Below are 13,291 nucleotides of genomic sequence, written 5' to 3'. Positions count from 1 at the left end.
TTTTCTTTAGGGTTCATGTGTAGAGTTTACATTCCTAGAAGCATTTACAGACCTTAATCTAATGTCTGTTCAATAGCCCCAATTTTACAAATGTTACTAAACTATTATTTGATTGTCCTTTTGATTGGAGTGCAAATTCCTAGAATTTCTCACCTCTAGGTAATAAGTCAGGAGGTTGTTTTAGAAAATACCTGAATCTGAACAATTTGTATTCTAATTAGCTTTATCACTTTCCTCATTCCATATGATTGCTTCTTTAGTTAACTAGCCCTTGAAAACTTCATTTTAGGACTTATTTGTTTTAATATACAGATGTGGGAAAACCACACAGATTCCACAGTTTATTCTGGATGATTCTCTGAATGGACCACCTGAAAAGGTGGCCAACATCATCTGTACCCAACCCCGACGAATCTCTGCAATCTCTGTTGCTGAACGCGTTGCTAAAGAAAGAGCAGAGAGGGTGGGTCTGACCGTGGGATACCAGATTCGGTTAGAAAGTGTCAAGGTTTGTATGCTCTGCTTATTTCCTGGTAACAGAAATTTATGATTTTTAGGTATAAAGAGTTCTGGGGGTTAGGAGATTCATGGGCAATTTGGGATATATACTTTCAGGTTATTTTTAAATTAATGATCACCTTCAGTAGGGGTGAAGTCCTTTTAGAAATATCTTGGGATAAGAACTCTTATGGCTGGGCGCGGTGGCTCATGCCTGTAACCCCAGCACTTTGGGAGGCCAAGGCGGGCGGATCACCTCAGGTCAGGAGTTCGAGACCAGCCTGACCAACATGTAGAAACCCCATCTCTACTAAAAATACAAAAATTAGCCGAGTGTGGTGGCACATGCCTATAATCCCAGCTACTTGGGAGTCTGAGGCAGGAGAATCCCTTGAACCTGGGAGACGGAAGTTGCAGTGAGCTGAGATCGTGCCATTGCACTCCAGCCTGGGCAACAAGAGCAAAACTCCATCTCAAAAACAAAAAACAACAACAAAAAAACACTCTTATTTAGTTGTACTAAATTTCCTCTGTAAAGCTTTTTATTTTTTATTGACAAAAGTCATCTAGTAAAGACTGTTATGTTCTTGAATGTGGGACTTAATCCATTTAACCAAATAAGGAGCAGACAAATTGAGAACTGATTTCATTATTCACTGTTTTTTAATGCTTTTTATGAAAATCTTAACATTTTGATATGAAGTAGAAAGGATTTTATTACTGTCCCTGGCAAGAAACTATATTTAGTATGGTTTCCTATTAAATGGAACTGCTAGTGTTTTCAATATTCTTTATCACTCTCCATTCAAAATGGCTTTCCAGTAATGTTTCCTTTTTTTGAAAATTTTATTAATGGTTTATATTGCCCTTTCCTGTGTAAGTCCTCAGCCACCAGACTGTTATACTGTACCACGGGAGTGCTGCTGAGAAGGCTAGAAGGAGATACAGCTCTACAAGGAGTCTCCCATATCATTGTTGATGAAGTTCATGAGAGGACAGAAGAAAGGTAAAACAAAGACTTTCCTAGTGAACACACACTCACATGAAATGAAGGCATGGCAGAAAAAAATGCTTTCTAGTTCCAATTCAGTTTCATGCAGCTAGTAATGGTAATTTGCCACAAGGAAGACCTATGTTAGAGAAGAGCAACTGGTTTCTTGATTTCCAGGGTCTATAACACTAAAAAGGAAGGACAGCACATGCTCATCACTTATTAGATGGAGTCATCCTATTAGGTTAGAAGGTATACTTCACACCATCCTGGGCATTATGCTAAGTTGATACCTTACTCAGTAGAAGTAACAGATGTCATGCATGCTGTGGCTGAATGTATCTTCTTCCTTGTTTGTTTGGTCAGTCATTCAGTCCTGACATTGATTCATGTATTTATTGAGCCTGCATTAAATGCCAAGTGATATATTAGTTGCTGGGGATACAGTGAAGAACAAGCATGTATGGCTCCCCCTCTAACAGTCTGGTAGAAAAAACGAATAATGAACAAGTAAATAAGTAAATGATTGCAAATTGGAATAAGCACTATGAAGGAATAAATGGCATGCTGTGTTTGGAGAGAGAGACCCATAGATGCTCAAAGATCATATCTCTGTAAAATGACAATTTAAATTGAAAACTGAAGTATGGCCGGGCACATGGCTCGCACCCATAATCCCTGCACTTTGGGAGGCCGAGGTGGGAGGATCGCTTGAGCTCAGGAGTTAGAGCCCAACCTGGGCAACATAGTGAGACCATGTCTCTATGAAAAGTAAAAAAAAAAAAAAAAAAAAAAAAAGCCAGTAGTCTCTCTACTGGGGATACAGAAAAAAAAAAAAAAATTAGCCAGGCGTGATGGCTCACACCTATGGTCCCAGCTATTCAGGAGACTGAGGCAAGAGAATCAATTGAACCCCCAGTAGGTTGAGGCTGCAGTGAGCTGTGATAGCACCACTGCACTCCACCCTGGTCAACAAAGCAAGACCCTGTCTCAAATAAAAAAAAGGAAACTGAAATATGAGATGCAATCCCAGGTGACAAACGGGGGCAAGGAAAGCATGTTTGAAGATTGTGCAGTGGGAAGGGGCTTTGTGAGTCCAGAACAAGGAAAGCCAGTGCACCTGCTGTGTAGCAGCAAAGGGGAAAGTAGCACAGGGAACAAGCAGCAGGAGCCAGACCTTCCAGAGCCTTAAGCATCGTGAATAATAAAGCATGTGGATTTTATCTTATGAAATTAGAAGTCATTAAAGGGTGAGGCATAAAATAAAAATTCTTGCCAGACACAGTGGTGCATGCTTGTAGTTCCAGCTACTGAGGAGGCTGAGGCAGGAGGATTGCTTAAGTTCGGGAGTTCAAGGCTATAGTGTGCTATGATTCCACCTGTGAAGAGCCACTTCAGCCTGGGAAATATCATGAGACCCCATCTCTTAGGGAAAAAAAAAAAAAATTAAAAGTCTCAATATTTTAAGTACTGAAGAGGGCCAGGAAGATGGATGGCATTAATCATAGTTTGTCATGTGGATCATGCCCTAGAGCAGTAAAAGAAAACTAGTAGGGGGAAAAAAAAGAGAAAGTCCTGTGAAAATTATGAAGTTTTCCCAAAAAGTAGTATACCACTATAAATATCTTGAGAAGAAGAAAAATAGTCTAAGTAAATTTGGTGGACTGATAGGAAAGCAGAAAATAGCTAAAAGCAAAACATTAAAAAAAAATAAAAAAGGATTGTTGGCGGGCACCTGTAGTCCCAGCTACTCGGGAGGCTGAGGCAGGAGAATCGCTTGAACCTGGGAGGTGGAGGTTGCTGTGAGCCGAGATCACACCACTGCACTCCAGCCTGGGTGACAGAGCAAGACTGTCTCAAAAAAAAAGAAAGGAATTGAACGGAGAAGATGTGTAACCAGAAGAACTATTAGAAGAAATAATACGTTACTACTATTAGTAAATAAGACATATGAAGTAATTAGAAACTAAAGAAAGCGGACTTTTAGATAAAAAGAATAAACCAAAAGAAAAAGAAATAATTCCTAGAACAAGACAATAATAAATATTAAATGACTATACAGAAAACGTTGGAAATCTCTAAGGGGCAAATGATCTTTTTGTAGAAACTCCAGAAAACAATGGAAAAAAGAATTAATGGTAAATAATGTCATTTTGCAGCTGTTGGAAATGAACATCTGAAAGAAGAAATTTTTTTAACAAAATCACTGAACAACTTGGAAGAGGAAACCAAATAAAACATTCTCTCAGACTAATGGTATTTAAATGATTGAGTTATAAAGATAAGTTTAAACTTTTAGGGAAAATTATATCCAGTATAATTTTGAATATGAAGAATAGCTTTAGATTCTGTAACATTTGTACTTCCACAGACTTAAAGAAATGAGAACATAGCACTGGATTTGGTTCCTGGCTAAAATAGGAGAAAGATTTTTATAAAACCTAAGGATCTGTAGAATGTGAACAGTTAAAAATTCAAAAGATGTTCACATCTGAATAAAGATTAATTACACAGTGGAGAAGGGTGCTTCAAGCATTTACAAATACCAGTTTACAGGAAAGGGTATACAAATTACGAGGAAAAGTAGGGGAATATTTGCTAACTCTGATTGAAAAAAGCAAAAACTAATAAAATCTAGAAACAAAAATCAGTGAAAATATTGACAAGATTAAAAGTTGAATATAGAAAGGTGACAGTTGTGTTAGTTTGAAATTTTGATAAATTTTCTAATCACAGAGATAATATGATCATTCTAAAGCATTCAGTAAATACCAAAAAATGTAAAAGAATAATCTCTGAGGCCGGGCGCGGTGGCTCAAGCCTGTAATCCCAGCACTTTGGGAGGCCAAGACGGGCGGATCACGAGGTCAGGAGATCGAGACCATCCTGGCTAACACGGTGAAACCCCGTCTCTACTAAAAATACAAAAACTTAGCCGGGCGTGGCGGCGGGCGCCTGTAGTCCCAGCTACTCGGGAGGCTGAGGCAGGAGAATGGCGTGAACCCGGGAGGCGGAGCTTGCAGTGAGCTGAGATCCGGCCACTGCACTCCAGCCTGGGTGACAGAGCGAGACTCCGTCTCAAAAAAAAAAAAAAAAAAGAATAATCTCTGTCCCCTATAAAATTGCTAGTTACATGTTATAATTTTGGTCTCTTTTCTTCAGGGAGTATACGGGGAGTTAGAAGAGGGGTATGGTAGTGAGATGTACTTCCACAAACACTATTGGGATTATATAGTTTTGTCATGCTACTTTTGATTTAACAGAATGACAGCATGAGTTAACAAATTATCTTTTTTTTTTTTTTTTTTTGAGACGAAGTCTCTGTCATCCAGGCTGGAGTGCAGTGGTGCAATCTCAGCTCACTGCAGCCTCCACCTCCCAGGTTCAAGCAATCCTCCATCCTCAGCCTCCCAAGTAGCCAGAACTAGAGGTGCACGCCACGAGGCCTGGTTAATTTTTGTATTTTTTTAGTAGAGTCAGAGTTTTACCATGTTGGCCAGGCTTGTCTTGAACTCCTGAGCTCAAGTGATACGCTCGCCTTGGCCTCCTAAAGTGCTGGGATTTCAGGTGTGAGCCACCACGCCCAGCTGAATTATCTGTAAAATTAAGAATTACATAAGGAAATTCTGAAGTCTGGATATACCATAAATTACTTAGCCATTTGCCTGTTGTTGTTAGATTATTTCCCTTTTCCCTGAAAAAGAAACAAAAATAGTCATAAATGTAATTAAATTAGCTCTTTAAAAAGAGCTAAGTAGTATAAGAATATGTTTTCATTAAAAACTCAAACAGGCCAGGTACAGTGGCTCACACCTACAGGCCTCCCATTCTGGGATTGCTGATTATATGTTTAGTAATCCCAGCATTTTGGGAAGCCAAGGCAAGAGGATCACTTGAGTGCAGGAGTTTGAGACCAGCCTTGGCAATATAGGGAGACACCATCTCTACTATAAAAACAAAAACAAAAAAATTAGCCCCAGTTACTCAGGAGATTGAGGCAGGAGGATCACTTGAACCCAGAAGTTCAAGGCTGCAGTGAGCAATGATAACACCACTGCACTCCAGCCTGGGTGACAAAGCGAAACCTTGTCTCAAAAAAAAAAAAAAAAAAAAGAAAAGAAAAACATTACGGATAAAGTGTAAGTCCCTCTTAATACTCCCAGACCACTGTCAGTTCCTTTCTTAGAAGTAAACTGGTAATACGTCCTTCTATGCATGGATATAGACGTTTACTTTGTTAGAAATAGTTACTTTTGTTTTCTGACCTTTTTTCTTACACAGATGATATATTCATTTAGTAAGTCAATGGATATTCACTGAGTACTTACTATGTCCCAGGCATTGTTGTAGATCCTGGAGTAGTGAATAAAATTCTTGTCCTTGTAGAACTTCTATTCTAGTGGGAGAGCTCATCAATAAGCAAGATAAATAAGTAAAATACAGAATATGGTAAGTGCTAAGAAGGAAAAATAAAGCAGAAACAAGACAACAGAAATGTAAGGGAGGAGAGCATTTGAAATTTTTTTTTTATTTTTTTTTTTATTTTTTTTTTTTGAGACGGAGTCTCGCTCTGCCACCCAGGCTGGAGTGCAGTGGCCGGATCTCAGCTCACTGCAAGCTCCGCCTCCCGGGTTCACGCCATTCTCCTGCCTCAGCCTCCCGAGTAGCTGGGACTACAGGCGCCCGCCACCTCGCCCGGCTAGTTTTTTTGTATTTTTTAGTAGAGACAGGGTTTCACCGTGTCAGCCAGGATGGTCTCGATCTCCTGACCTCGTGATCCGCCCGTCTCGGCCTCCCAAAGTGCTGGGATTACAGGCTTGAGCCACCGCGCCCGGCCTATCATTTGAAATTTTAAATAAGGTAGCCAAAGAAGTCCTCACTGAAAAAAATCTTTGGAGTAAGGACTTGAAGGAAGTGAGGGAGCTACCTGTGTGAAGGTTTAGGAGAAGCCCAGTAATCCAGGCAGATTAATATCATGTACAGAAGACCCGAGGTGCATGCCTCAAAGACAGCAAGGAGAACAGTAGGCAGGTGCTAAGTGAATGAGCGGGAGAGCACTAGAAAAAGATGGGGAGCATGGGGTGTAGACCATGCCGTATAGAGCCTTGTTAGTAAGGATTCTAATGAGAAGTCATTGGATTCTGAGCATAAGAGTGGCACAATCCGATTTTTCTTTTCTTTTTCTTTTTTGTTTTAAGAGATGGGGTCTTGCTATATTGGCCAGGTTGGTCTTGAACTCCTGGCCTCAAGCATTCCTCCCACCTCAGCCTCCCAAAATGCTAGGATTATAGGTGTGAGCCACCGCGCCGGTCAGCACAATCAGACTGACATTCGAAGAGCATTATTGGTTGGCTATATTGAGAACAGATTGTAAGGGGGCAAGGGCCAAGAGTCCAATTAGGGTGGTGGTATTCTGCCATGTGTATTATTCCAGGCAACTTGGGATTTTTCCTACTAAAAATATGTCTTAGAGGTTTTTTCATGTTATTATCTAGAGCTCTACCTTATTCCTTGTATCTGCTTCATGTTATTTCATAGACTGGATGATATTGTTATAATTAATCATTTCTCAGTTGATGGACATTTGGGTAGTTTCTATTGTTTTATTATTACAAACAATGCTATAATGAAAATCTTTGTATATGCGTCTTTGTGGTACATGTAGGTATCAAGAAGTAGAATGATCAAATTTGTACCCTATACCAGCTAAGAGTAAAAATAAATAATAATTATAAAATTTGATGATAAATCCTGTTGGGATTTTGATTAGTACTACCTGGACTTGGTTTATTTGAGAAATAATTTATATCTTTATACAGGTTGAGCGTCCCTAATCCAAAAATCTGAAATCTGAAATGGTCCAAAATCTGAAACTTTTTGAGTGCTGACATGACACTACAAGTGGCAAATTCCCCACCTGACACCTTTGCTCTCTGATGGTTCAATGTACACCAACTTTATTTCACGGACAAAATTATTCAAAATATTATATACAGTTACCTTTAGGCTATGTGTATAATGTATATATGAAACATAAATGGATTTCATGTTAGATTTAGGCCCCATCCCCAAAATATCTCATTATGTATATGCAACTATTCCAATATCTGAGAAAATTTGAAATCTGAAACACTTCCGGTTCCAAGCATTTCACATAAACGATATTCAACCTATAATAGTAAGGCTTCACATCCAAGAACATGACACACTGTTCTATGAATGTTACGGGGTTTTTTCCCACAGAGATTTACACATTTCTTGCTCAAAATATACTAAAAGTTACTAATTTTCATGTGTTGAATTTGTTTGATCCTCAGGTGTTTCTTTTATTTTCTCTAGTGACTTCTTGCTGCTAGTTTTGAAGGACATTGTATCGCAGAGGCCAGGTCTTCAAGTTATTTTAATGAGTGCAACTCTAAACGCTGAGCTTTTTTCAGAATATTTTAATTCCTGCCCGGTTATTACTATACCAGGTGAATAAAGTGCATCATTAAATATGTATCATTCTAACAAGCAAATATAATTATTTTAAAGTTTGAGACATAAGTAGATATGTATACCTCTTTCTAGAGAAGTGATTTATTTATAACATAAAATCATAACCATATAATGCAGCTGATAAGGAGGTAACATATCTTGCTGGGAGATTTTTTTTTTTTCTTTTCTTTTCTTTCTTTTTGAGACGAAGTCTCGCTCTGGAGTGCAATGGCGCGATCTCAGCTCATGGCAAGCTCCGCCTCCTGGGTTCACACCATTCTCCTGCCTCAGCCTCCCAAGTAGCTGGGTTTACAGGCACCCGCCACCACGCCCGGCTAATTTTTTGTATTTTTAGTAGAGATGGGGTTTCACTGTGTTTGCCAAGATGGTCTTGATCTGACCTCGTGATCTGTCCGCCTTGGCCTCCCAAAGTGCTGGGATTACAGGCGTGAGCCACCATGCCCGGCCATTGCTGGGAGATTTTAATTTTTTTTAGGGGACTTTTTTAAAAAGTCATAGTTACTTATTTCTAGCATTCCATTGTGTTTAACATCAAAGTTTATAGTGGCAGTCTGTCATAAAGAGGGAACTTGTGTCTGTGACAGTGTATCTGTTCATTTCTGGATTCTGCTAAATTTCTGGATGTTGGTCCACTCTCGCAGAAAGTGAGGCTGGATAGTCTGTGTTTTCTTTTGGCACTTCCACAGTCTCATTGTGGAATTAATTTATCATCTTAGCTTTGATTTATCCTTCTTCAATTAAATACTAAAAAGACATTTTGCAAACACTGACTGATAAACAATAGTGCAGTTTATTTTAGTTATAGAGAATGCTGGCGATAAATCTAGGGAAGAAATGTTGTGTTTGATCTAGAATACAGTCGTTGAATGTTTAGAGGTCCTCTGTAGTGGAAGTGCGGGGGGAGGGTATAAAAGGTATAACAGGTAAAAGAAAAAAAGTCTTAGCAAAGGATCATTTCTCTACCTATACACTGTCTTCTGTTTACTGACTGAAATCTACCCTTTCCAATTTCTGTTACCAAGAACTTTTCTTCTTGATACTTTTAAGACCACAGAACAGATAGAACATTAGCATGACAAGCTTTAAGAGAATTTTATATATATAAACTATTTCAAGATGGTTGAATGGGTGTTCTCAGGCTTTTCTATTTTATCTCCTTGTTTTTCTAGGTCGTACATTTCCTGTTGATCAATTTTTTTTGGAAGACGCAATTGCTGTGACAAGGTAAGGAAGATACTAATTAAGATTCAGTGAAAGGACCTGGCATAGTGGCTCATGCCTGTAATTCCAGCACTTTGGGAGGCCAAGGTGGGAGGATCTTTTGAGGCCAGTTCAAGACCAGCTTGGGCAACATATTGAGACCCCCATCTCTTGAGAGAAAAAAAAAAGATTCATTGAAACTTTGAAAACAGAATAATATTTGACCTTCAATGTACCAGAATACTAATACATGTGTTAGTCTGTTTTTCTAATTTTTCTACACTTGATCTTAGCCAAAAAGCCAAGAAGTGATTTTCTTCTATTTTTTCTGTTTGAACATTTTGTTCTCCCCTCTCTTTCAGTAAACAGGTGGCCAATATTTAAATCCCTCTACTTACTTTTTCTTTTCTTTTTTTTTTTTCTCTTGAAATAGAGTCTTACTCTGTTGCCCAGGCTGCTGTGCAGTGGTACAATCATAGCTCACTGCAGCCTCAAACACCTGGCTCAAGCAGTCCTCCTACTTCAGCCTCCTGAGTAGCTGGACTACAGACACACACCACCATGCCTAATTTTTTTTAGTGGTTTTGTAGAGACAGAGGTCTCATTATGTTGCCCAGGCTGGTCTCAAACTCCTGACCTCCAGCAGTCCTCCTGCCTTGCCTCCCAAAGTGCTGGGATTACAGTCATGAGCCACCATGCCTGGCCCCCTCTACATACCATAACTTTAGCAAGTAGGTTAATCTCTCTGTACTTTAAGTTTAATGAATTAATACTTGCTGATTCTGCTGAGAGCATAAAAAAATTAATGAATTAATACTTGCAAAGTGCTTAGAACTGTGCTTGGCACATAGTGGATGCTCTCAAATAGCAGTTATTGTTATTGGCAATAACTGTTAGCAGTTATTGGCCGAGCACGGTAGCTCACACCTGTGATCCCAGTACTTTGGGAGGCCGAGGCGAGCGGATCACCTGAGGGCAGGAGTTCAAGACCAGCCTGGCCAACATGGTGAAACCCCATCTCTACTAAGAATACAAAAATTTGCTGGGCATGATGGTGCATGCCTGGAATGCCAGCTACTTGGGAGACTGAGGCAGGAGAATTGCTTGAACCTGAAGGCAGAGGTTGCAGTGAGCTGAGACCGTGCCATTGCACCCAACCTGGGTGGCAGAGTAAAACTCTGTTTCAAAAAAAAAAAAAGTTAGCTATTATTATCATCATCATCATTCTACTCGCATAGCGTTTGCAGTATAGCCTGAGTGTTAAGATATCTGTATAAACAATTGTAAGTACTAGGTAGAAAATGTTAACGTCCATTGTGTATAAACAGATCTCTCTTCTTTGAAAGCCCTACTTTCTCTTCTTAGTCTTTGATCTTGAGGATTCCCCAAGATTTTCCTTGCACTATTTCTTCTCACTATTAACTCTCCCTTGGCTACCTTAGACTCGTGTGATTTCAGCTGTCATCCCTGTGCCGAGAACTCCCAGATCAGTATCTTCATTCCTGACCTCTGAGCTCTAGAATGAAACACCCTTAATATCTGGCAGCTTAAATACAAGTCAGAATTTTTCTCCTTCTCTGTTCCTTGCCTCTCTAATAAGCCCCCCTCCTAATTCCATATTCATTTAATGATACTGTATTCTCAAGCTAAAAACCCAAAACCAGTGGCTCTCAAATTTTAATGTGCAATAAGAATACTTGGGGAGCTTATTAGAATTTTTATTTTCTGGGCCCTATCCCACTGCCATTGAACATGAGTTTCTGAGGAAATCATCTTTCAACTAGTTTACCTGTCTTTACTTTTTCAAATTCACTGCTTCCAGAGTACATATATATATTTTTAGACAGCCTCACTCTGTCACCCAGGCTGAGTGCAGTGGTGCGATCATAGCCCACTGCAGCCTTGGTCTCCTGGGCCCAAGTGATCCTGTTACCTCAGAATACTAAGTAGCTGGGACTACAGGTGTGTGCCACCATGCCTGGCTAATTTTTTTATTTTTAGGGAGACAAGGTCTCACTATGTTGCCCAGGCTCAGAATTATCTTTAAACATAGAATTGGTCACATTCCTCCTATTCTTAGAAACTTTCATTGGTTCCCTATCAGTCACACTTTGTGGACACTCAAGGCCCATATCATCTGACCCCAGCCAATATTTAACTTCCTTTCCTTCTTTATTTTCCTACCTACACAAACCTTAGCACTGTCAGACTACTTGTTATTTCTCAAAGATGCCATACTATTACTGTCTGTATTTCTTTTTCCCACTTCCTTCTCTAGTCATTCTTTAACACCCAACTTGAATGCACCTCCATGAAATTTCCTATTTCTGCTATTAAAAATTAATCACTTCTTTATTGGAAGTCACAGAGTACTTTTCTTGTGCCTCTAATGACATTTATTTCTGTCTGTCTTACAGTACAGTGAGTTGTTTTGTTCTGTTCTCACTAGTTTGTAAGCTCCTTGAAAGTATATTTATTTTTCTATACCATACCACCACCATTGCCAGAGTCCCTTGTCCAAAAAAGACATTCAGTAAATGTTCAATAAACAAACAAATGGTGAATGTGAAAAGAGTATATGGCATTTAATGGAGAGAAGGGGTTGGAGGAAGTCAGCATTATAGAATCATAGGTTTTTAAATCTTTTTTTTAAAAAAGCTACAATACACTTTATGCAAATGAAATCTTATAGGAAATCATCAAGAAATGAAACATAAAACAGGAATGATCGGGCTGAAAGAATAGTCCACAGTTACTTTGCTCCCATTCCCTTACCTTTCCTTGGGGCTTTGAGCAACATTTAAGGCTCCAGGAAAAAAAATTCGAGGCAGTTATCTATGCCAATTTCCCAAAAGATGAGAAAGTAAAGCCCTTTGAAATTGACTTGCTGGAAGTCTCATAGCAGGTTGGTTTAGTGGCAGACCTAGAACTCAAATCCAGAGCTTTTGTTTTCAAATCTATTCATTTTTCTGCTTTGCCATGATGTCTAATAGTGTTGTCACTAACAAATATTAAACTATCCAGTTGTAAGAGTTTTGAAATGTTTTAAGGACCGTCTTAGGTTGATATTCAGCCAACAGCTAGAAACTTGAGTCCAAATTTGATTGCAACAAAAGGGAATCAGCTGCCTGGGAATTATCATAGAAACAAGAGGATCAATAAGATTGCCAAAGAAGAATTAAAAATGAAGAGGGGTGTTACTGAGGCTGTAACTCAGATGTGTTTTCTGAATGTCCATGGCATTATTCCTGGATAGAGCTTTTCTCCAAAGTCTTAGCTGGTTTCCAAGACAGACCTAAAAGCATTGCAGTGTGTTCCCAACCAGAAATAGGGTACAGCCAGAATCCTGGACTGGTGGAAGGATGGCACATGAATTGGGCAGAAACAGTGACATTTTGCTGAATGAGCACGTGAAATAGGTGAATTCTGTCCCTCCTCACCAACAGAACCACATACACACAACCACATTCCTTTGTCTTTCTCAGGTATGTATTACAGGATGGGAGCCCATATATGCGGTCCATGAAACAGATTTCAAAAGAAAAGCTTAAAGCAAGGCGGAACAGAACTGCATTTGAAGAAGTGGAAGAAGACCTGAGGCTCTCCCTTCACCTCCAGGATCAGGATTCTGTCAAAGATGCAGTGCCAGATCAACAGTTAGATTTTAAGCAGCTCCTGGCCCGTTATAAAGGTAACATGCCTCCTGGGGGAATATTATAACTATGCCAAAGATTTCTAGTATTCTTTCTTACCATGATGTGGAAGAATAAAAATATGATTCTTGTTTCATAGTTACATTGCCTTTAATTCATCGGAGAAACCTTAAACCTAGAAAAATAGCTCAGATACATATTTAGAATATAATTGTTACTCTATTTGCCAATGGGTTTTTTTTCTAATTATAAAAGAAATATGTACTCATTAGAGAAAAATTGTGAGGTAGTAAAATGTAAGTTATATTCTTGTATATTTTGTAGCTTTTTATTTTGATGTGATTTCAAATTTACAGAAAAGTTTGCAAGACTAAACAATGAACTCTTATATATCCTTTACCCCAATTCATCAGTTGTTAATGTTTTGCTTCATTTTTTGCTTTATCATTTG

At 39.0% G+C, this 13,291-nt stretch overlaps 1 protein-coding gene across 2 annotated transcripts in view; it reads left to right on the top strand.

The window, feature by feature from the left end:
- The window catches only part of DHX57 (DExH-box helicase 57), a 76,603-nt gene that overhangs the window by 19,113 nt on the left and 44,199 nt on the right, over positions 1-13,291 (top strand). For both annotated transcript variants that reach the window (XM_025354927.1, XM_025354926.1), the window contains exons 8-12: positions 313-508; positions 1,380-1,504; positions 7,829-7,962; positions 9,157-9,211; positions 12,673-12,878. In XM_025354927.1, coding sequence (XP_025210712.1) covers positions 313-508; positions 1,380-1,504; positions 7,829-7,962; positions 9,157-9,211; positions 12,673-12,878 — 716 coding nt within the window. The remainder of the gene's footprint in view (positions 1-312; positions 509-1,379; positions 1,505-7,828; positions 7,963-9,156; positions 9,212-12,672; positions 12,879-13,291) is intronic.

This window comes from Theropithecus gelada, chromosome 13, assembly GCF_003255815.1.
Source record: "Theropithecus gelada isolate Dixy chromosome 13, Tgel_1.0, whole genome shotgun sequence".
NCBI lineage: Eukaryota > Metazoa > Chordata > Mammalia > Primates > Cercopithecidae > Theropithecus > Theropithecus gelada.
The sequence above is the reverse complement of the archived record's forward strand: the minus strand, read 5'-3'. Positions and strand labels throughout refer to the sequence as shown.